Below are 24,764 nucleotides of genomic sequence, written 5' to 3'. Positions count from 1 at the left end.
ATTTACAAGTATTAAACCAAATCTAAATCATCTAAGAATATTTGGATGTTCTATTTATATCCACATTCCTAAAGAGAAAAGAACAAAACTAAAACCATATGGAAAGAAAGGGATACTCATTAGATACAGTGAAACAACCAAAGGCTACAGGGTCTTTCCAAGTCAAAGAACAATTGAGATTAGTACAAATGTGAAATTTGAAAAAGATATCACCTTTAATATTTCTAGAAATAGTGATGAATCTATTACTGAATCTATTCCTGAAGTAGATGAAAATCACCAAGCAAAAATTGAGAGGGAGAATGATAATGAACCATCTTCTACCACTACATCTAATCATGAAGATTCTAAAAATATTAAAAATAAAAAGAGGTTGCTTTGAACTAGGAAAATGATAGAAGAAAATTAGGTTGAACCTAATGAAGTAATTCGAGAAAGTAAAAGGACAAGAAATGAATTATGTTATGTTGCATTATTAACTGAACTTATAAAAATATAACCTTCAAATATTAAAGAAGCTCTATCAACCTTGGAAAGAAGCAATGATTGAAGAATATAATTTCATACTAAAAAATGATATATGGGATGTTGTACCTAGGCCTAAAAACAAATCAATTGTTTCTTCTAAATGGATGTTTAAAATTAAGCATGCATCTAATGGCAGCATTGAAAAATACAAAGCCAGATTTGTAGCACGGGATTTTTCACAAAAAGAAGGCATCAATTATGAAGAAACATTTGCACCAGTTGCTAGATACACTTCAGTTAGAACCATCTTGGCTATTGTAGCATCCAAATGATAGAAAGTTCATCAAATGGATGTCAAAACAACATTCCTAAATGGCAAAATTGAAGAAGAAGTTTATATTGAGCAACCAAAAGGATTCTACACTAATGACACCAAAACTCACATTTGTAAATTAAAGAAAGCACTATATGGTCTGAAACAAGCTCCCAGAACATGGTATGAAAGGATAGACAACTATCTAATGAAGTTAGGATATTCTAAAAATGAAGTTGATCTTAACTTATACTTCAAAATAAATGGTGATAATATGATTATTCTTGTGTTATATATTGATGACTTATTGATAACAATTTAAGAACATCTCATAAAGAAATGCAAATAAGAACTCACAACAGAGTTTGATATGAAGGATTTAGGTCTTCTACACTACTTCCTTGAATTAGAAGTCTGGCAAAATGGTGACTACATTTTTCTAAATCAAGGAAAATATACAGTTGATATTTTAACAAAATTTGGAATGATGGAATGTAAACCAACTTCTACTCCTATGGAAGTCAGTTTACACAAGTTCAAGGATGATATGATCAAATTAGAACCTATAAATTCTACTTACTACAGGCAGATCATTGGATCTTTAATGTATTTGGTGAATGTTCATCCTTACATATGTAATGCAACTAACACTTTGAGTCAGTTTATGTGTGCATCAAAGAAGATACATCTACATGCAGCTAAATACATTTTGAAGTATCTAAAAGGTACTATTAGCATGGGAATCAAATATGATCATGTAAATATCAACCTTGTAATATGCACCCTAGAAATGCCCAAGAATTAAACCAATTGTTGAAAGAGATTGTAATGTCTTTGCATAGATTTAAACCACATAACATGAACAAAAACAAAGGAATTCATGCAAACTGAAAATTGAACTATTGTTGGAATAATATTAGTTCTGAAACTAATAAAATTAAATACATAACAATTCACTAATTACTCCAACACCATCAAATACATAACAAAATGTTCAGCTCGCTAACTAGACCCAATCTACCTGTGGTTGGAAATGCGTCCAAGTTGCTTGTTAATGAGTTGATAACAATGAATTCCAAAGGCCAAACCCCAAGGGAATGATGTCTAGAATGTCACAAGAGAGGATGAACGTCCTCTAATGCCAAGAGCATAACTATACATCCAAATTCCTATCAAATGTAATTCACTATTATTCGATGCTAAACAATGAAGCTCCCACCTCTATTTATATTTTCCCTTCACCTTTTTAGAACGAAATAAAATATTAATTAATTACATTTACTAGAAGCTTCCCCCTTCCAATAATTAATGCACGCTCTAGAAACTCTTCCCTGGCAATACAATAATTAATTGTGCTTCTAAAAAATTAATTTACTAGAGGCTTTGCCCTTTCCAATAATTAAATACACCATCTAGAAGCTTCTCCTTGCAATACAATAATTAATTAAATTAATTAAATATAAAGTCACTTTTTAATTTTAATTTATTTAATGATTTTATAATAAATTAATTTAATCAATTTTCCCTTATTTCTCCTCTTAGCCTTTGGAGAACGTGAAGGGTAAGAACACTTAGTTGCTAAAAGATGGGGACATTACAAACCTTCATGGATATTCTGATTCTGATTGGGCAGGCAGTCCTACTGAACGTAAGAGTATTTCTAGATGATGCTTCAATCTAGGATTTGGAATGGTTCTTGGTTCAACAGAAAATGATCTTCAGTTGCATTAAGTTCTACCGAAGCAAAATACATTGCCTCTTCCTTAGGTGCTAGAGAAGCAGTATGGTTATGAAAGTTGTTAGTAAATTTGTTCAAAAGACCTTTGAAGCCCACTGTGATTCATTGTGATAATCAAAGTTGCATCAAACTTTCAGCTAATCCAATTTTCCACAATCGTTCCAAACATATTGAAATTCCTTACCACTACATTAGAGATATGGTGGATCGAGGAGTCATTCAACTAGAGTACATCAGTACTAATGAACAGATAGCATATATCTTTACTAAGCCTCTTGCTAAAGTAAAGTTGGATTATTTTAGAGAAAAATTTGGTATGATTAGATTATAATATTGAATAGTGAATTTAAATTTTCAATTCATGTGAATTTATGCTTCTATTGTTGTTTAATTGCATCAGATATGTAATGAAAGGTGACAATCTTTCATGGACATATATATTCAGAAGGTAATCATTTGTAAGATGATGATCTTGCAAATGATAGGTCTGTCATCATGAAAATCTCTAAATATTGTTTCAAACAATTAGAGATCATTGATAACGAATCCATTATGATTATTCTAGATACTGTTTCAGAGAATCAGAAATCATAATATATGTTATGATAGTGTTCATAGCATGACGATTTTAATTATTTAACTAGTCACTATTTTATAGTGTTAAGATCAAATAATGTATTCAAATATTCTATTCTAAAAAAGAGGTGTATTACTTCTCCCTCGCTAAGAGGGAGTGTTGATGTATAGCATCAGTAGAAATAATGATAAGATTATATTTTGTGAATTCTATTCATGTATACACGTCTGGATGGTTAATCATAATATACATTTGAATGGTTATCATAACACTTCATATTACAATCGGTAGACATGTGATATGTATATTATCAAGATCCTTGTGTTTGGCGCCGATCACATAAACTATTACATTGGTTATTGTTTAAATTAAACTAATAGATGGTTAGTTATGCCTCCATAGAGGCATGACCCTCTACAGGGCATGACCTTTCACTTACATATATAAATGTAAGTGCAGATCGATGGGAATTAATCTCTCTGCATCCTCAGCAATCTCCTTTATAAGACATTATATTTTCAGCAGCCTTCAGCACTAAAGTTAAAGACTCAGCAATCACCATTGGGAGAACAAACTCTGCATCTTTGATTCAGCAATTATTCAGTAAGAATATCCATTATTGTCTATATCTGCAGTAGTAGTTTTATCTATCAAAGATCACTAAAAATCTAACAATCTACTCCATCTGCCTTAGATATCTATATGCATAATCCAATGATATTGCAGTCTTGTGACTAACTCTAAAGCTCTCAGTTGCAAATCAAACTTGAAAATAAATAGAGAGCTTGTAAATTAGAAAACTACAATTAATATTCAACAAAACCTAGATATTTATCAAAAAAGTTGCAAATCAAACTTGAAAATAAAACGTGTCAACCTACTTAAATATGCTCCAGCCCATGGATGGGTGAAAAGGGAGTAAATGCCCTAGTTCTATACTTACGTCTTTGTCATTTTGTTTACTAGCAGATTCGTAATAAATTAATAATCCTTCTGCCAAATAAGCATATAAATGCAGTATTCAAGATAGCCCCAAATCACTTCACCATACAACACAAATCTACCAACCATTCAAGTCTAACGCATACATGTACATAAGGGGGTATTGATCGAATTTCAAAAGCCAAACTCCAGGAGGCAAAAGTCCTAGATGGTCTTGATTGAATACATGAAGTGTAATAAATCTGGAAAGGACCCACCATGAATTTGACAAATAAATTATACTAGATTGATTTCATGTACAAAAGTAGACAATAAAATACATTATTCTTTCGAATGACGGTTCCAAACTCTGATTGAGACAACTAAATTTTCACTGTGTATGATTGACACATCATTAACTTGTTTTCTTTGTGACAATCCTCTATAGCCGGACATATGAATGCATACAGGGACCAATATTTTCAGGTCACACATATTTCCACTGATTTATGTACTCCGGTACAAAATGTAGTCTTAAATTTTTTTGCAAATGTTAATGACTTTGGATGGGTCCTTCAAAACGCCTGCAAATAAACACACAAGCACAATATGCTACAGTTTCAACGAACATACTGTTGGAATGAAATGACCATTTTTAATTATTTAACAAAAAATTGTAGCTCAATACAAGAGCATGAATTTTAATCAAGGGTGTGCATCTACAGATGAACACCTTTTCACTGAAAATTTGACACAAGTTATTAGGATGCTAATGCCCTCTCTTTTTCTATCAAGTCCAGTGACATCTTATTTTTATTGCATAATTATACAATCTTCACTCCCACTTCATTATGCATTTAAAACCAAATTTTCTATGATTAAGAAAATTGTAGGGATCATGCCCAGGCACATAAATGTTGAGCACGAAGGAATGTAATGCAATTTTGAAAATTCATTACCATTTATAAGCTTGTCTTGAGCGTTTAATAATAAATTAATAATCCATATCTTCGTGAGGAATCGCAAAACAAGGGGAGAGATCTTTGTTAACCCCGCACTATCAAAGACCAATATTGGTCAAAGTTTCCTCTCATACACATTTACACCAGATATTACTTAATTGCCAAGAATTTGTCATTTTATCAAAAGTTTACACTACAATTGAAAGCTTTTATGAGTATTCTCTTGCACTTGAACATGATTTGACACAAGAAGTCAATAGACATGGATTTGGTAAGTCATTGAATTAACCCCAGATATTACTTAATTGCCAAGAATTTGTCATTTTATCAAAAGTTTACACTACAATTGAAAGATTTTATGAGTATTCTCTTGCACTTGAACATGATTTGACACAAGTCGTCAATAGACATGGATTTGGTAAGTCATTGAATTAAGAAACCATTACTTTCCCCAGGTGTCATTGACAAACAGAGCAGTGACATCAACAAGACACTTGTCAAGACAAAATCATTAACCATATGTTTATATCTTAATGTGATTTATCCTAGCAAACTTGGATGTACACTCAGTATGGAAATGTATAATGTATTTGTCAATAGATTTCAAAAGCAACCAATCTTAAGGCCTAAGATGATTATTGTTTAAAAAAGTTGCAGAGTAACATTGCAAGTCTCTAAACTTGACTCTTCACTATCAAAGCAAAATTTCATTAAACAAATTATTTCATCCATTTACCAGAGCTGGAGTCTAAAAAATAAATGATCTTATAATTGATTATGATTGAATTCCATCCATTTAACAGATAATACTTGAGAGAGCATTGTAACTAGTAACTAGAACTGCAACAGTGATCAAGTTCCTCATTAAGCAACGAAAAAAACCATCTTCACTTCAACTGTATCCCATTAGTGCAATAATGTGCTCTCATGAATTTTGTTCCAGTCAATCAGAAATCATGATCTGTTTGTTACCAATGAATCAAACCATAAGACTGTACACAGATGCAGTCATTCAGACAAAAACACATTTAAAAACAAGAAAAATGATGGCATAAATTTAGTAGTTTATTGATTTCCGAGGAGAAATTTGTCAATGTTGTCTGAAAAGAAAAGTAGCATTCATAGTTGCATGCCTGATTAAGCAAAAACCAGATTCACGTTAAAGATATGAGGGCAACTGGATCCAAAACCATGAGTTAATGGGTACAATAAATGCCCACCAAGGCGCAGTAAAAGAATATTCTACTCACATAGAAGTCAGACCTATGAGCATAATTAAGTTTATAATGACCTAAAAATTGAAAAATATACAAAGATAGCAACCACCATGAATCTCTTACATGGTCTTCCTTAAAAAAAAGCTCCCAGCAAATGGATTGCAGTAAGATCACAAGTTTCACTCAGCTCTTGACTGACCAGCTCTGGATGATAAAATAATACCAACGATCAAACCATACAACGCAAGTGCCTCAGCAAAAATGAGTATGAGGATCATACCCACAAATAACTTAGGCTGCTGTGCATTTGCTCTGTCAATATTCAGAAAACCATAGTGAGTGACAAAGCATACACTCAAATCATCAAATATTGCTCTGATCTCACTCAATAAAATGTAAATAGCCACAATAAATATAACTTTAGGACACAAGTGCATTTACGCAATAAAATAGAATTCCTAGTTTTACAAACTGATATCAAATTAGTGTATTTGAGCTTAACAAAGAAGGGTTACTTGACTTTGTGTGGTGTCTTTGTGTTATACAAATCTATATGGATGACCAGATGTACAGACTACCATGCTTCTTAGGCTTTCCTCACCAGTTTATGACCTTGAATTTTGGGTCAGAGATATGCTGCTTGTCTTAAAAGCAGTTAAGATTATCCTGCAATATATTTTAACTGTGCATGGAATCATAAAAACACCAATGTATTCTTGTGATGTTAGTATGAAAAAGACACACAGAAAACCCTAGTTTCTAGAAGAAAATAATTATGTCCTTTGTGTTTAGTATTCCTCCCTGCTATTTCACGAATCATGTAAAAAATCACAACTAAAGGCATTTCAGATATGAAGACATCTGAATACATGAAACTAAATGAGGAATGAACCCTCATATTATACAATAATGTATGGGTTTGGTGTATTTGTGTTAGAAGGATATATATGGGTGATCAGATATACAGACTACTACGCTTTTCAGGTTTCCTTCTGTCTCAGGCATATGCCGCTTCTTCTAAAAGCAGTTAAGATTATCCTGCAATATATTTTAAACTGTGCGTGGAATCAGAAAAACACCAATTTATTCTTGGAATGTTACATATGATGGAGAGAAAGCCTTAGATTCTAGGAACAAATTAGATATGTCAAAAATCATGTAAAAAATAGCAATTAAACCATTTCAAACATGAAGACATCTGAATACAAAACTAAAATGAGGAATGAACCCTCATATTATATGATAAATGTACCTAGCACTTTCCAAGTCATAAATGAAAGTTTATTTTAATTTGATATTAGAATGTGCTTCCTTTTACATGGATAGCAAATGCAAGAAAATATTATGTTCAAAATTAAACAAAAAAATCTGACATAAGAAATTTTCAAGTTAAAGCATTAAAATGTTCCTTTTCATATCCCTTGATCATTTATAATATATATAATATTATCAGGACAGAAAATGGGCTCCCCTTTACATGGATGGCGAACACAAGAATAAATGTTGTGCAAAATAAAATGAAAAACCATACCTGACACCAGCATCACCTACAATGCCAATTGCCATTCCTGCAGACAATCCAGACAGACCACAAGCCAGACCTGATGATAAGTGGGCATACCCATCAAACAGATAATATGATTTAGCCTTGGGGTTGATTCCTGTGCTTATGATGACTGCAATGATCAGACCATATATACCAAGCACTCCAGCCATAACAACTGGTACTATGGATTTCATCACAAGTTCTGGTCTCATAACACCCATTGATGCAACTCCAACTCCACTCTTTGCTGTACCATATGCTGCTCCCATACCTGAACAGGATCATCCAGGGAGCATGTTAAGCTATGTATAGCATGTCGAAGATCTCAAGAAGCAAACAAAAACCAAAGATACCTTTAAATCCTGCTGTATGCACTTTAGAATACCAGAGATTATAAGAAACTTAATTTACTATAAGGCAACCCATAACTCATTAAGAAACTACGACAGGACAGCATTTCCAGCATAAGTCCTAAAAACATTATATCCAACACAGATATTATGCATTCTATATTTCATATTAATGAACAGATAAAACATTTAGAGTGATATCAGGAATCCTTGTCTCAAATTAAGTTGCTACAGAGCCTTTTACCGAGCAAAAAAGAAAACATTTAGTGTGATATCAGGAATCCTTGTTCAAAATTGTAAAACTTCAGGGTCACAAGATAAGCTTCTAATATGTACCAGAATACTACATATGAATCGAACTCCAAATATAAAAGACATGCTTTTGAAGATGAATGTTGATGTTTGGTAGCTTTAGTGGGATAAACCTGTGAGATTAATTAATATAATAATGATTCATATATATATATATATACATTCTATTTTCTATTTGGTATTCGATCTCCCCTTGAATATATTTGTCTTCAATCATATTATTACTCCACCAACAGCATCATTTCTGCTGTCAAGACCTTCCGTGAAGGATAGGAAGATGATGTAAACTATTATGTCCGTAACAGTGGATGTCTTAGACTCAGTATTTCCCCCTAACGTTATTGGCTCTATTGATCAAATAAACAAATGAAGTTTTAATAGTATCATCAATCGCTCTTTATATTTTGACGTGTCCTTCTAAATGGATAATTACTTTTGATCACTGATAATTTTCGGCAGCTATTCAACTTCTCATTGAACCGACAATGAATTATAGTCTTCAACGTTAAGCATTACAGGATCAGTGGATGTTCTCATTGAATCATGATAAGCAGTTGGGAATGTAAGAATCTGACGTAGCACCCATACTCCCAATAGTTCAAGGGGTGCAAATTTCTGAACACCATCAAATAAATTTTTACCTCTTCCTGCAGCAGAACTTAAGTATGTTCACCCCACGTACTGTCCATAAGATTGTAAAAAACAATTGTGTGCAGTATCTGAGTGGTCAATCCTTGATATACAGTAACCATACCTTGATAATATGCTTAATCTTTTATTGTAGATCAACATAGGACCACAGTCCACAGAAGCAGAAAACTGCAAAAAATCATGATTATACCTGATTATTCGGTACTCAATACAGCCAAATTTATTGCCCAAAAGACCACAATACAGATTTTAAGAGGCCTTCAACATGATGATCAAGAAAAGGATCACATTAAAGGAAGGGTTCCATGCATATTCATAAAGCCCTACTCAATGTTGGTATTTTTCAGTCTCCATTCAAGATTTATGAGAGAAAAGTCACATTGAATATGAAATGTCTTTAGAATTTCTTTAGACCATTGGTGAGAAATAAGAAGAGTGAAGAGGTTTTCGTTCAAGGATTTTATTGGATTTAATTGGTCATATTTTTCAAAGATATAGACAATGTTCTTAGATAGATAGGGAGATATTCACAGATTTTAAGGGGTAAAAATATCACGATTTGAAGGTAATTAATTCCTCACCATTTGAAGGTAATATTCATAGTCAAGAGATAAGAACTATTCACTGTTAGAAGAAAATAGAGATCTGATCATATATTAGGCAACGAATAGACATAATGATAAAGAGTACCTTAAGTAATATGCACTAGGATAGATGATATCATGACAAAGAGAAGAAGTAGGCAGAACAGTCCTATTGACTGTCATAAAACAGTGAAAGGAAGCCTTGAAACCTGTGTTCTTGTCAAAAGGTTAAGACAAATGTGCAATCTGAAGTGTAGGAGTGATACAAGGTCAATGAAACTTCCAAGAACAGTGATGAGGAAACCAGATGGCAGAGAAAAATTTGAAGTCAATAGAAGAAATATGCAATCAAATACATAATGATGGAATGATACACAACAACTCCATTACAACAATAGCTTGTGAAACCAATAATATTTTGGAAAGACAGGTGATGAACCTCAGGATCAGAGAGCAGCCATACATTCACAGAAAGAGTCCCAGCTTAGAAAGGTCAGAGTAGAAAGAATATGTAATACATTAAGATCCAAGATTTGCTAGTACAAGTCTTAATGCTTTCATGCAGTGACAAACAAGTAAATGGGAGTTTAGACCTTAAAGAAAAGTTTAAGTCTCTCCACATGGATTGTGATGATCGGAGAGAACCACGAGGTAAGCTAGGTAATGCACTTAGTGCAGGTTTAGAGCTACTGCTGCAAGGAAATCACAAACACATTAAAGAAAATCCAATGGCTTTTGTACAATTCCATCTATTTTTTACAATTAATTGGTTAAACTCTATATTTTATTTGCTCTCAATAAATATATACTATGGAAATGCCCTTTAATTTTTTTTATTTTCTTTAAGTATTTCGATGGTTTTTCTTTATTTTTTTACTGTTTTCTGTAAATTTGACTTTCTTCCAATTTTTTTCCAGATCAAAAAAAAAACATCCTACACTTTGGGTTTGCCAATTTAATCCTCAAATCATTAAATGCTTCTATAAGCCAACCCACTAACCTTATGTTATACAAATTATTGGGATATTTTCTTGGAAGATTTTTTATTTTTGTTGGATAAAAACCAAATGTGTTAACATAGTGCCAAAGCAACTTTAACAATCTTACCAAGCAGAGGAGCAGTAAATGTAATTCGTCATTTTGAGCCTACCCCTTTGTATCTTTTCCCATTAGCCAACCTTTTGGACATTATTAGGGTTCAAATAAGTCAAGATTTTACCGTACCTAGTGTTAAGACCAAATGCAATATTTCAACTTCTTTTAAGTTGTTCTTTGTTTATTTTCTCTTTTTTCCGGTCATGCATGTTTCATATTTATTGAGCCTCTCGTGGTTTTTAATTGAAATTGCTACTATAGGTATAGAATAAGAAGTAAATTTCCGAAGGAACTTATTTCTGAGGATTTACCATTTGTTACTTTTTTCCTGATCGTCTAATAAGTTGAATCTATTATTTCCATGTAAGATGTAAATAAACTACAAGACACTTTAACCAGATCCCAAGCTAACATTTTTTTATGCCCATAAAGATTATTATCAGTCAAAGATTAGGAAGGATTCTACACTGATAACCAAAATTTTCAACCCATCACACACTCCGTTATACATGTTGTATTAAATCCCCAAAATTAAAGATTGCACCAGTATTGAAGCTGCAGTCTTCTAGGAAAATATCAGAACAATCAACTCTGATGTTTCTATTCCTTGTTTTATCAAAATGAAGGATTAGATTGTTATCTACTTATGAGAAATTAATGTAATTAAAATTGAATCTCCAACTACAATACTGGTTATACTATAAAGCCATATTCATGGCCAATTATTTTTCTAAACATTTCCTTGAAGTTTGTGGTATCTATAAAACTAAATCCATCTCCAATAGATGGTATACACACTTTTCCACTGCTTCTATATAGATTGATTGAATGTGGCTCCATCAAAGCACACACAAAGCTTCTATATAGATTGATTGAATGTGACTCCATCAAAGCACACCCAAAGCCTCTGCAGCCTCCATTATCAACTTTAGTGCTTCTATTCCTTATCGATGGAAGTGAAAGAAAAGCTTGTTGTTAACTTAACAGAAACCAACCCTTGAAGAATCTATATTAAATAGATTCTCCAACTGCAATTAAAAATTTTAGTGATACTACCCAATCATTCCCAAGGCCTGTTATATTTGCAAAGATTCTCCCAATATTTGTGATATCTCTAAGATAATCAATCCGTCTCCAACAGACAGTGTACACAATTTTCCACTGACGCAATATGGTCAGATTGAACATGGCAACATCAAAGAAAAACCAAGGACTCTAACATCTTCATCATTAACCTTGTCAGGATTCTCAACACCTACAGATCAAAGTAATGAATTCCTGTCACAACATGCAGTACTATCAAGTCATACGGTTCTCCTTAAAGGGGCGGAAGCCTCACCCATATGATTTGAAAGCTTACCCTTGCAGTGTAACAACCCACAAGCCAGATCCAGCAGTTAAATCTGAAGCCATTTAGCAATAGCCAAAATTAATCAAGTAGTCACATGGAAGCTCAACTTTTTCAACTTACATAATGATTCCTAATGCCTTCATATTTTTACAATAGTATGTAGTCCATCTGTATAATCAGGCATATGACGAGCATACCTAGCAGAAAGTAGCCAGCCACACATCTCAAAAGATCATGCGATAAACAAATAACATAGATTAATACCGTTTTGTGGCCCAATTATATTATACTGCATGTGTTTCGTTCTCTAACTGTTATTTCTAATTCATAGTATTGCTTCTGTCAAGTAACATATCTAGGTTCTCACAGCGTAGAGTGTCATCTCCTGGATATCCACTAAGATCTGGATTGATTTCGTTCAGCCAAAGCACAACAAATATAATCAACCCTATGAGAACCCCCGAGTTCCTTTTTCAAAGACAAGGCCGTGCAGAACATAAGTATAACTTTAAGTACTAATATTCCTATAAATGTTTTTTTATATAGAGATCACATAGGAATGCAGAGTTGGAAGATTAAACATATGATCGGGCCTGCTAAAATAGAGATCTAGAGGTAAATGGATACAAATCTAAATGCATTAGCACGAGAACAACAAGATATCTGGCCGCGGACGATGGACTTACTGGCATCGCTGTTTGATTCAACAGATAGCATATCAAATCAAGAACTTTATATTGAAGATTTATAAACCTCTGCCATATAGGAATCTAAGCCAGGATAAAACCGGACACAAGGTCGGGGATTATTCTACAATCGGACCGCAGATCGGAAAATCTCATGTGCAATCAAAAGACTAGAAAGGACAAATCTAGATTTTATCATTGCAATTGATGATCCCCACTAAATCAAACACCAACACAAATACAGGGTAAAATGTGAAACGTATTAATCTACACCTAGATTGGTTCTCGATAACAAAATTGTCATATAAGCAATACAGGGCTGTATTAGGAACATCTGAAGTAGCAGAAAATGATGAGGGTTTAGAAATTGTACATGAGAAAACGAGGGCTGCCGCAGCGCCAAGAAATCCGAAGAAAGGAGCAGTTTCATCTCCACTGAAATCAATTGCCGCCATGTTTTACCAGATCTGATGCTGTTTCAAGCAATTATCACTTTTACAGAGAGAATCCAAGATTAAATGAGCTCGGAATGGGACTCGATCTCTTCAAATATTTTATACTGAGGGGCTGTTTGGCGTGAACGAATTTTGTAGATACCGGCTTATCCCACCGGTGTACCGGCCTGTCAGGTTACTTGGCCCGTGAAAAATAGAGAAACCCAATAATGATGGAAACAATCGTGGTCATCGAATTCTTATTTGTAATTTGTTTTTGTTTTTGTTTCTCATTTTTGTGAGTGAGATTTTGTTCTAGGTTTAAAGATTACGATGATCTAAATTGTAAATGTAAATTCATGGGCAGCCTACAAACTTTTTTTTAATCTTATTCATTCTATAAGGAAAAACAGATCATTCATTGCAAGATGAAAATGTATAATGGAGATATAAAAATATTTAGATTTTTTTTTAAATATTTTTTATTTGTTTGTTTGTTTAATGAGTGTGATTGTGTAATAATTGTGATTGTGACTGTAAATTTTATGTAGTGATATTGCTATCAGGATTTAACTGAGTGATTTTTGAGTCAAACTCATTGACCCATGTTTTGTGAGTAGTGATTCAACATGGGGTTGCAAGCTTTGGGTTTAACCATAGAGGAAACTCTGTAGTTAAGCACGCTAAGGCTGGAGTAGCAATGAGATGGGTGACATCCCGAGAAGTCTCGGTACTTCACACCTGTGAGGCTTGAGCATCACCTAGATCCAATGAGTGCTAAGTGTTTCATTTATTCTCATGAGAGATGGATTCATGTTGAATCACTACTCATGAAACATGGGTCAATGAGTTTGACTCAAAAATCACATAATTAAATCTCGATAGCAATATCACAATTTGAATTGCTATGGAAATTATCTCCTATTTATCAATTGATGAGTTTAAGGGGCTTTCTAATGAATGGTTCATAAGGCACAACACTTGGTGAAGGTTTTGCAAATGGGGTTACAAGCTTTGAGTTTGACCATGGAGGAAACTTTGTAGCTAAGCACGCTCAAGCTAGAGTAGTACTGGGATGGGTGACATCCCAGGAAGTCTCGGTGCTTCACCCCTATGAGCATCACCTAGATCCAATGAGTGCTAAGTGTTCCATTTATTCTCATGAGAGATGGATTCATGTTGAATCACTAGTCATGAAACATGGGTCAATGAGTTTGACTCAAAAATCACATAGTTAAACCTTGATATTAATATCACAATTTGACTTGCTGTGGAAATTATCTCCTACTTATCAAATTTTATGTAGTTTTTATATAATTAAAGTGTTTATAATTTTGGATTTTTTTTAAGGTTAAGTCTACTTTGTTTATTATTTTATTTGTAAAACTTTTAGTAAGTGTTGTGTCTTGTGAAGTATTCATTATAGAGGTCCTTTAGTTCATTATTTGATTGGTAGGAGATATTTTTTATAAGAAGTCAATTTATGATATTACTAACTATATACTTTTGAGTTAAATTCATTGACTCATGTTATCAACTTGCCTAAAGTACATATTCTCATACCTCTTTGACTATATATTGTAGTGCCCAGCTTTATATAAATGTTAACTAGCTAAATGTAATAACACATGTTTTCGTGGTATGAATTTCTTAATCAATTAATGAAGAGGTTTATGTGGTAGAAGTAGTCAAGTCATTAAAACTTATTTTTTGCCTAGTAACCTTAAGATGGCAATTCAAAATCAAGTTAAAGACAAGCATTGAATACCCTTCAGTCTTATTCATATAATTCACATCACCACACATTTACATGATATGTGTATTCATCACACCTATGTATGTTAAGATTAAAGTTGCCATCTACCTTGTAAATCTTATGTCACGATTCCAACATCCTTGAAAAGTTTCATAAGGCACTTAGGGTTATCAAGGAAATAATGTACACTATTTATAGACTAGTACATTTATCATTATTGTGCAACATTTATTCCTCTAAATTTGCTTGCATAATTTTATTATTTAATAAAACTTAAATCATTTCCATCTTTGTAATTTCAAAAAAAAATAAAAAAGCATACATTTCCACCTTAATTAAATTTCTTTTATTTAAGTATTTTATTATCCTTTCAATTATTCATTTTTCTTTGGGAGGTAATCCTAGGCATGTTGAGATTGGTGGAGTTGGTAGATATAATTCAAGGTTATCCATTTTTTTGTTATGTGTTCTAAAATGTCACCATACTAACAACTTTATGGAAGTTATTGCTATCCTTTATGTTCTAGAGTGATGTTGTGTCCTTGGATGATGAAAGATTGTTTATAAATATGATTCATAGCTATTTTGAATAAGTGACAAATAGAGGCAAAGTACTAACAATTAACTTTAGTGATCTAGCACATTGTTAGAATTTTCATATCTTTAGACTTTATTACCTTCTATCAAATTCCTCAATAATGGATTAAGAAAGTAGTTTGCTTTACAAAATGGGATTCTAAGAAAATGGGGGTGTGGAATGTCAAGGATAAGGGACACTTATCCATAGAGTATTATTCAATTCTGAAAGAGCTAGTTATGAAGGACATGTGATATTACTTGGGAGTCTAAGGAAAACCTTCATTAGATGTTTGTTTTCTCTTTTTCTATTTGGCATATTATTGAGCTTGTTGGTTCTTGTTCCATTGCAATGTTATTTTTTTATTAATAATCTATTAACCCCTCTTTTCTAGAAAGTGATACGTAAAGGATCACCTTGTGGTGTTGTAGTATTATGGTTGTACTATTAATGGTGCAACCAAGGATCAAATACCTAGCTGGCCCAAATCAATCTATATGTTAATGGGGCCCACCTAGGTTGGTGTGTTCGTGGAGATAAGGATAGTGTTAATGTTGATGTATTAGTGCACATGAAAGGAGATGGAGTTTACAAAGTTCATGTCAAACAACATTCAAGCTAATAGAGATGGACATAAGGGTGTGTGTTCAACTCTCAAACTATTGTTAGGGTAGGAGTGCTCAAGGACCTATGTCAAACCCATGTTGGGAGTGTATTGGTTGCATCTCTTGGGCTTGGAGTCCATGTTGGGTTTTTGTGCCCCTAGGTCTTGGGTGTTGGACTCATGGATGAGGTTCCTCAGATTTGTGGTCTCATTGGTTCATAGCTCCAATCAAAAGTGAAATATTACTAATAAAAAAAAGTGATATGCCAAGGTAAAGGAATTTCATTTGTTAAGACTTGGCTGTTATATTTTCATTCTTGGTTTAATTTTTGTGGCTAGTTTTTGTTCTTGTTTTCTTTCATTGACTTTTATCCACTTAACTTCACATTGTCTTACCTATTTGATGCAATGATTTTGTTAGATTAGTACTTCTTATTTAGCATCTCTTTTGGCTTCTTATTGTATGTATTTTTTAACCTTTTATAACATGGTTGTTTGCATCTTTTCTTTCTTTCTTTATCTTGTTTTTGTCATAATTTAAATTTCTCATGTTTCGTTTGTTTATTTGACTTTGAACAATGGTCATCATATTTAATTGTATACTTCCCTCTTTGTTGGTGTAAATAAGTATTTACTTATTACACTTACTTAAGTTTACTTAGGCTAATGCATTATTTAATTATTTTGTATTATTTGATTATCTTTATTTGTGAGACACTTAGGAGTTTGCGCACCTTTGTGAGTTGTCATGTAAACAACATAGGAGTACGCAACTCTATTTAAGCACATGGTGTCTACAATACCGTTTTGCATGTCACACCCTTGTAGGCTTATCCTCTCATCACCGCATTTACTTCCATGCTTAATGGAGGATAACCCATATTTGGTGGACATGTGCTTGGTTGTATGACACATCATGGTGCTGATTACGAGGCATTCTAGATGTATCTCAAAGGCCTTTATATTCAGGCACTCCTAGTGTACTCTCAACCAGTTATTAAATGCATTGTCATTCTGATCATACTCTATCTACTTTGGTATATTGTGTGCTTGTGTTTGAGTTCTTAGTTCCTAGGTGAATTTTTCCCTTAGGCAAACTCTTACATGGTATCAGAAAAACTTGGAGATTTTCTCATCACATAGCCGTTCGAGACTGCGCTTGTTTCTTCACCTTAGCTCGAATCCGGAGTGCTGCAGAAATTGGGAGTGTTCAACATCAAATTTGCACTATGGGTATGGTCTTTTTTAGATCTGTGATTTAATTTTCGGATCTATTTATTTCTTTGTAATTTTTGTCAGAATTAGTAGAAATTTTTTTGCCCTTTCGGGCACCAGCAGAGAAATTTTTTTTGCAGACCCGGGTAGTGACACCCCGGATCTGCCATTTTTGGAGGTAATTATTTGTCGCAGGTTAAATTTGGCAGAATATTCCTCTCTTTTAATTCGCAGGGCTTCTTATTTAATCAGCAGGCAAATCTGCGTTCATACTCACTATGACCAGAGGAACATTTTCGACGACCAGTCAAACAAACACCGGCAGCCCCTCTGCGGCCAACCCTCAACTCTGACGATCGCAAATTAAACTCCCACCAGCGGCAGCTATTTGATAAACCCTTCGCAGGTTTGTGCCTATAAAGTGCACATAGCACTAGCACACGATACATGTGGGATCTTTTTGGAAGAATACCGACCGCCGTTGTTTCACATTTTTTGGCATTGCGCATCAAATTTCCCGCGAGCGTGACAAGGTTTTGTTCAAGGATTTTTTGGCACTTGCTTCGCAGTGAATTTCAACAACTGTTGCACGATTTTTTGGCAAGGGTTCCATATTTTCCAGCAGTCACATTTTAAAGTTGCTCACCCCGCAGACTGTTTCGGCAGCGCGTAGTTGTGATCTCGGCAAGATAGAGCATATTTTGAATCTTGTTGGAGATTCCTCGCCCTCCATGCAAATTGAAACTCCTGCGCTCAAAATTTTGCAACGCATGAAAACCCTCCACGTGGACCCATGTGATCCGCACACATGGACACAAGTCCCACCTGACTGCCACATTGGGTGCAGTCCACGGAGAACAGCCACATCAGTCTCAGGACTATCGCATCATCCATGGAACCCATATTTTGACATGTCACCATTTTCATACAGTACAAAAATTTGAGCCAGCAACACGTCATCTGCTATGTCAGCCAGGGCGTTCATTTTTTGCTTACATCATCAAAACATTGTCTTCAAATTGACGACCGTTTCATTGTCATTTTCAGACATTTTATAACTATGTTGACAATCGTTTGACCATCAAATTTAAACTCACAATTTTCCTTCCAAACCCATCTTTAGATTGCTTTTCAGTTTGGCAACCTGAATTTGTGAGCCCATAACTTGGACATCTGGACTCCGATTTAGGTGCAATTTTTTTTTAAATCAGGTAGAATTTCTTGAATTTTCTAGTGGTGGTGTTGTTTTCTAGTTTTGGTGCATAGATTTTGCAAAAATTGCATTTCTTGGTGATTGTACCTACATAATCTTGCATTTTGCAACTCCAAAAGCTCTGTACGAGCACATTTGGTTACTTTTTCAAGTTTCATTTTTTTTGAAAGTGCATTTTTTTTGTCTACTTTCCAGATCTAAAGTCAGATTCTAGGGTTGTGTGGACAAATTTCTCACTTTCAGAATTAGGCCTTCTTTGGTATTGTAAAGCTTTGATTCTTTTCAGAATTATTGTAAATCTAAGCTATAGTGCTTAAGTGATAGATTTAAGCCTCATAAGGCAATTGTAAAAGCAAAATCAAAAAGTCCACTTTGTTCATTTTGACAAGTGGCTCATTGTAAACGCACTACTTATAAAGTGCCAACAGTATCTCTTTTGGGGGGGTTTTTTGATTGAGTGAAAAGGGGGGGGGGTGTACTGTGTTTTGTGTGTCTCTCTCTTGTGCTCTTTTGATTTCTGCATCATGGGTTTTAAATGTCCTCCTCTAACTTCACGCAACTATTCTACATGGAAAGATATTACATGGAGTAGATTAATGGAAAAAGGATATAGTTTGTATGTTGATGGTACAATTACCAAACCTATTGATGCTAAAGAACTCATTGATTGGCAAAGACAAGATCGACAAGCTTTAGGTGTTATCAGGAGTTGTGTACATAGCAATCTTCTCTTCCACATTAAAAATTGTTCTGAATCTAAGGAAGCTTGGGACAAACTTGAACAGTTGTATGGTAAAGTGGATGAAGAAAAGGGATTTTAGATTGAGGATCTCTTAGATCCTAAGAATTATGATACAATTCAGGATTATATCATCAAAGTCAATGAGTATAGGGCACTTCTTAAAGATTGTGGAAATCCCATGGAGGATGATAGGTTGATTCATCACATCCTGAAGAGGCTACCTTCTGAGTACGCTAACTTTGTTTCAAGTTTTAATACTCACAGGTTGACCATGGGATTTGCTTACCAGAACCCTTCCTTTGATAGATTTGCAGACATGTTGATTGTTGAACAATCTTTCTTGGTGGATTTTGGACTTCTCAAGTCATCTAAGACCAAAGCCTTGGTGGCTAGTGATGATCACAAATCAACTCAAGGGGGAAAAAGCAACAAGAAGAAGAAGCACTGGAAGCAGAAAACACAATCTAAGACCCAACAATCCTCCTCTCAACAAGGCGGTTCTTCTTCAAACAAGAAGGAAAGTAATGAAAAGAAGGACAAACTCTTTTGTGCATACTGCAAAAAGCCAATTCATGACGAGCATCATTGCAAGACAAAAAGAATCAATGAGTTAGAAAATCTACTCAAGAAGAACAAGATTCAAGTGCCAAGTACTTCCAAGGATTCTACTCCAACCTCTTCAAAAGGTAAAGGTCAACCACTTATGGAAAACTCAATTTCTTCTTCAGAATGGATACTTGACTCAGGTGCCTCTTACCATATGGGTTCTTCAAGGGAAGAATTTTCTTCATTGAAGCAGTCAAAGTGCTACACATCTTCGTGGGAGACAATGCTAAGATGGAAGTTGAAGGGAAAGGACATGTAGAAATGGAAGATGGGGAATTCAAAGATGTTCTCTACGTTCCAAATCTAAGCTCCAATCTCCTATCAGTTTACCAAATCACTCACCTAGGAGATGGTCATAAGGTTGAGTTCCTTCCAGATTTAGTGATGGTGCGAAGTCTCGAAGATGATTCCTTGGTAGCAGTGGGAAAAGTCAATGATGACAAGAGGTTATACTCCTGCTCCCACTTTGTGCCTAAGAGTCCTTCCCAAGCCTTGTTAACTCACTTTACTTCACAAATCAACTTATGGCATGAGCGGTTTGGTCACCTCAACTTTCGCTCTCTTCAGCAACTTTGCTCAAAACATATGGTCAAAGGTCTACCTAATATCAACTTTTCTAAGGGAGAGTGTTCATTTTGTTCAGTGGATATGAATCTCAAGGAAAAGTATGATAAAGGGAAGTCTTCTCGAGCTCCAGTTGTTCTTCAGCTAGTTCACATGGTGTTAGTAGGACCCTTTGTAGTGACTTCAGTCAGCCAAGGCCACTACATACTCACATTTGTTGATTACTTTTTGAGATTCACTTGGGTCTTCTTCCTTCATCATAAGAATGGAGTGGTTCATAAGCTTCAAGACTTCAAGACTCGTGTTGAACACAAGTCAAGGAAAGCCATCAAGGTATTAAGAGTGGACAATGAGAACATATATGTAGACAGAAGACTTAAGAACTTTTGCAGAATTGAGGGGATTGATCTTCAGAACTCACTAGCATTCAGTCTGCACAAGATAGATGTTGAAGCTATGAGGATTAGGACTCTCAAGACCATGGCAAGTTGCATGATAAAGGCCAAGTCTCTCAATCCTACATTAGAAGTTGAAGCCATTAGTAGTGCTACTCACATACTTAACAGGTCTCCTCGTCCAGCCCTAGATGGCAAGACTCCTTTTGAGGCATGGTGCAGTAGAAAACTACTTGTGAGTCACCTTAGAGTCTTTGGTTGTCCAGCATGGGCAAACCTATCTTCTAGGAGTTGCAAGGCACCGACACCTAGGCCTTGTACCTTTATTGGGTATGAAGACAATGTGAAGGCTTATAGACTTATGGATCCAGAGACTTATGAGATTTTTGTGGAGAAGGATGTTCACTTTGAGGAAAGTTCTCCCAGCTTGTCCTCTACTCCTCTCCACACTTCATACACAGTGAAAACTGATAGTGACACTAGCGATAGTGCTTCAACAGGTTCAGACGCGTGGAGTTCTATCGACAGTTGTAGTGAGAGGTCACATCAGTCTAGTCCACATGCTTATATTGCCACAGTGAAAGGTCCATCACAACATGGTACATCTCGTCTTCCAGCTCCAGCTTCAGTTGACTTGGGAGACAAACTTGAGGACTCACATCTTCTCATTGGTGATGATTCTTCTACAGTTGTTGTGAGGGCTCACTCTGACCCTCATATCCATTCTCTACATGATCAATCTAAATAGGTTGGCGTGATTGTGGATCCTTATGAATAGTAATTAGTGGAGGTCTCTTTGTTAGTTGAGGAGACAGATGGTTCAGTGGAACAGGTTCAACAAACATCCTTGCCCGATCTGCATTTGTTCTTTTCAGCACAGTTGGAAGGGGTGAACTTTAGCATCAACACAAGGATACTTGAGCAGGTTTCAGGGCCACCATACATCTTCAGGAGTGTACCTTTGGCATTGTTTCTTCCTAAGGGGAGGAACACCATTCTGCATTCATGGACCAACTTCTTCATCAGAGTAGCTTTCACTTGTTGGCATTCTTCTTTTGGGGGGGAGCCTATTCTGTCTCTCTTCCTTCTCTCATTCTCTTATGTATATACTAGATGTATGTCATAATGGGGGGGTCTTGATTACTCCATCCATTGATGCATCCTCTTTCATCTCTCTTTTTGGGGGAGGGTTTTTCCCATGAGGTTTTCCCTCTTTCCTCGCTTAATCGGAGATTTGCATCTTCATTATGTACATGGGTACCTAATATGGCCTAGTAGCTGGGACCCATTATGCATCTTCATCCTAGTTCATAAGCTTAAGGTCATTCCCCTAAGTTGCACTTAAGGGGGGGTGTTGGTGTAAATAAGTATTTACTTATTACACTTATTTAAGTTTACTTAGGTTAATGCATTGTTTAATTATTTTGCATTATTTTATTATCTTTATTTGTGAGACACTTAGGAGTTTGCACACCTTTGTGAGTTGTCATGTAGACAACACAGGAGTACACAACTCTATTTAAGCACATGATGTCTACAACACTATTTTGCATGTCACACCCTTGTAGGCTTATCTTCTCATCATCACACTTACTTCCATGCTTAATGGAGGATAACCCGTATTTGGTGGACATGTGCTTGATTGTATGACACATCATGGTGCTGATTACAAGGCATTCTAGATGTATCTTAGAGGCCTTTATATTTAGGCACTCCTAGTGTACTCTCAACCAGTTATTAAATGCATTGTCATTCTGATCATACTCTATCTACTTTGGTCTACTGTGTGCTTGTGTTTGAGTTCTTAGTTCCTGGGTGAATCTTGCCCTTAGGCAAATTCTTACACTCTTAATGGATTTATTTTTTAGTAATTAAATTTTCTTATCCTTGTTATATTGTTGACTTTCTTGGTGGTGGACTTTTTATAGTTTTAGGTCTTAATTTATTTCATTATCTAGTCTTATTCCTTTATATTTCTTGGTTATACTACCAATTCTTCTCATTTTGGTTTTGACCTTAGTAATTGGTTCCTATTATAGTGGTCTAACCACATAATTAATAAACTTGCAAGAAGATTAGAGGACCTAACCACAAAAGATTCAATATTAATACTCAATATTCTACTTATAATAAGAGATGCATTATACAAATAAAGCATGTACAATCTATAATATGATCATAATAAATAAATTCACACAATTATCAAAACCCAAATAAAATGAATGGATGTTAATACCAAACCCAAATTATCCTAAGGAAGTGTGCAAGCAAGTCCTCTTGCATGCAAGGTCCATTAACCTTGGATAAGCAATGTGAATGTAAATTGAATCAACTGATAGATCTAGGATAATTATGTATATAATCAGTCCAATTAAAGTATGGAAATAGATCTATGATATGAGATTAAAAGAAGGAATAAAATTGACCTTGAAATGTGTAGGGAAAGTACCTTTCTTCTTGAAAAAATGTGGATTTGCAACTGCTATAGGAAATCTGGCTACATATCTATGATTTGAACAAAAAACTCTAAAAGATCTTAGATCTCTAGGTACATGTTGATTGGGTGAAGTCTATTGGTAGGGTTATGGGATGATGGGCATGTTCATAGAGCACATAAACAAAGTTAGCCATATTTTTCCTAAAGCTCTTGACTATTAGTTTTTGGATCTAAAATTCATAATCCCAATACCATGTTTTAGATTAAGGTAAAAATAGATTTTTAAGGGACCCGAAACCCTTAACAGAAAAACAAAAGATGTTCAAATAAGAACAACCAAGTTTTACAAGGACCTGAAACCTATAGTATGAAAGTTATAAAACTAGGTTTTACAGGGACCTGAAACCACAAAAAGGGCCATAAATCAAAACTAGGTTTTACAAGGACCTGAAACCTAGAGTTTAAACAAAAGGAAGAAAAACCAATTAAGAAACCCAAAATAGAGATTAGTTACTAGAACCACCACCACCAGCTATTGCAACTCCTTGATCATTTTCACCACCTCCTTGCTTAGCTCTGCAATGTTTTGGATAATGTTAGCACTAGAGAACCCAGATCCCCTAATTGCCTCAATCACCTTCTTCCTTGAACTCAGTCTTTCTTCCTTGAACTCAGTCTTGTTCTTTTGCTTGGCCCACCAGGAGACATGATTTCCTCATTATTTCTCTTACCTAAGCTAGCAACAGCCGCACAAATGCTTGAAGTGACCTGTTCCGTCTTATTACCACTCTCTTTGATCAAAAGACAAGGCTCATGTTCATATTCCTTTAACTTCTCTAGGATATTGCCAACCTGAACTTCCAATTGGATGATATTAGCCCGGTCAGTTTCTTGGCCTTGTTGCATCTTTCCCATTCTTTTTTTCAAAGTCATTAACTCATTGTACATCCAGGAATCACCTTGGAGAGAGGATTCTACCTTGATCTTAGCAGTGTGAAGGAAATAAAGCATACCATGTTCCTACACACAAGAAAATTTTCTTTTTGTTACAGGGAACGGTCTTGCCTTCATCAAATCCTTGTTTAGGATTTAACTTTGAAATGACATAAAAGGTAAAGCATGTAAAGGAGTTAGAAAAATGTAGATATTCACCTTACTTGATGAAACCCTTGTCAATTTAAGGATGTTATGTTGCTTGAATGTTATTGATGTTAAATTTTTAATGGTGGATGTGGGAGATCTCCACAAATGCAATTGATCTAACCAATACCAAATCAAAGAACCATGAATGTAGATGTGCATAAAGAAATAAGATAAAGATTAATGTCACAATGTAGATCTCCTCCCTTGATGATAAACAAAGTGCTAGATATTGAAGAGGAAATGCTCACAGTACATCCTTGGGACTTGATAACACCTTGAATTCTTGATGAATGTTTGAATGCCTTGT

General features: G+C 34.7%; 1 protein-coding gene across 2 annotated transcripts; it reads right to left on the bottom strand.

Annotated features, from left to right (window-relative positions):
- Positions 1-6,026: 6,026 nt before the first annotated feature.
- On the bottom strand, positions 6,027-13,297 carry LOC149578237 (V-type proton ATPase subunit c1-like). Of its 2 annotated transcripts, XR_016364247.1 has the most exons (4): positions 13,145-13,297; positions 7,728-8,013; positions 6,320-6,508; positions 6,027-6,112 (listed from the first exon to the last, which is right to left on the bottom strand). XR_016364247.1 is itself a non-coding variant. In XM_089827906.1 (3 exons), the coding sequence occupies exons 1-3, from the start codon at positions 13,224-13,226 to the stop codon at positions 6,376-6,378; spliced, it is 501 nt and encodes a 166-aa protein (XP_089684032.1). In that variant the 5' UTR covers positions 13,227-13,297; the 3' UTR covers positions 6,027-6,375. The 2 variants fall into 2 exon arrangements, 1 of the variants encoding a protein (XP_089684032.1); XM_089827906.1 differs by having other exon boundaries at positions 6,027-6,508.
- Between the last annotated feature and the right edge of the window lie 11,467 nt (positions 13,298-24,764).

This window comes from Cupressus sempervirens, chromosome 1 (assembly GCF_028749045.1).
Source record: "Cupressus sempervirens isolate cs-2001-9-10 chromosome 1, ASM2874904v1, whole genome shotgun sequence".
Classification (NCBI taxonomy): Eukaryota; Viridiplantae; Streptophyta; class Pinopsida; order Cupressales; family Cupressaceae; genus Cupressus; species Cupressus sempervirens.
The sequence above is the reverse complement of the archived record's forward strand: the minus strand, read 5'-3'. Positions and strand labels throughout refer to the sequence as shown.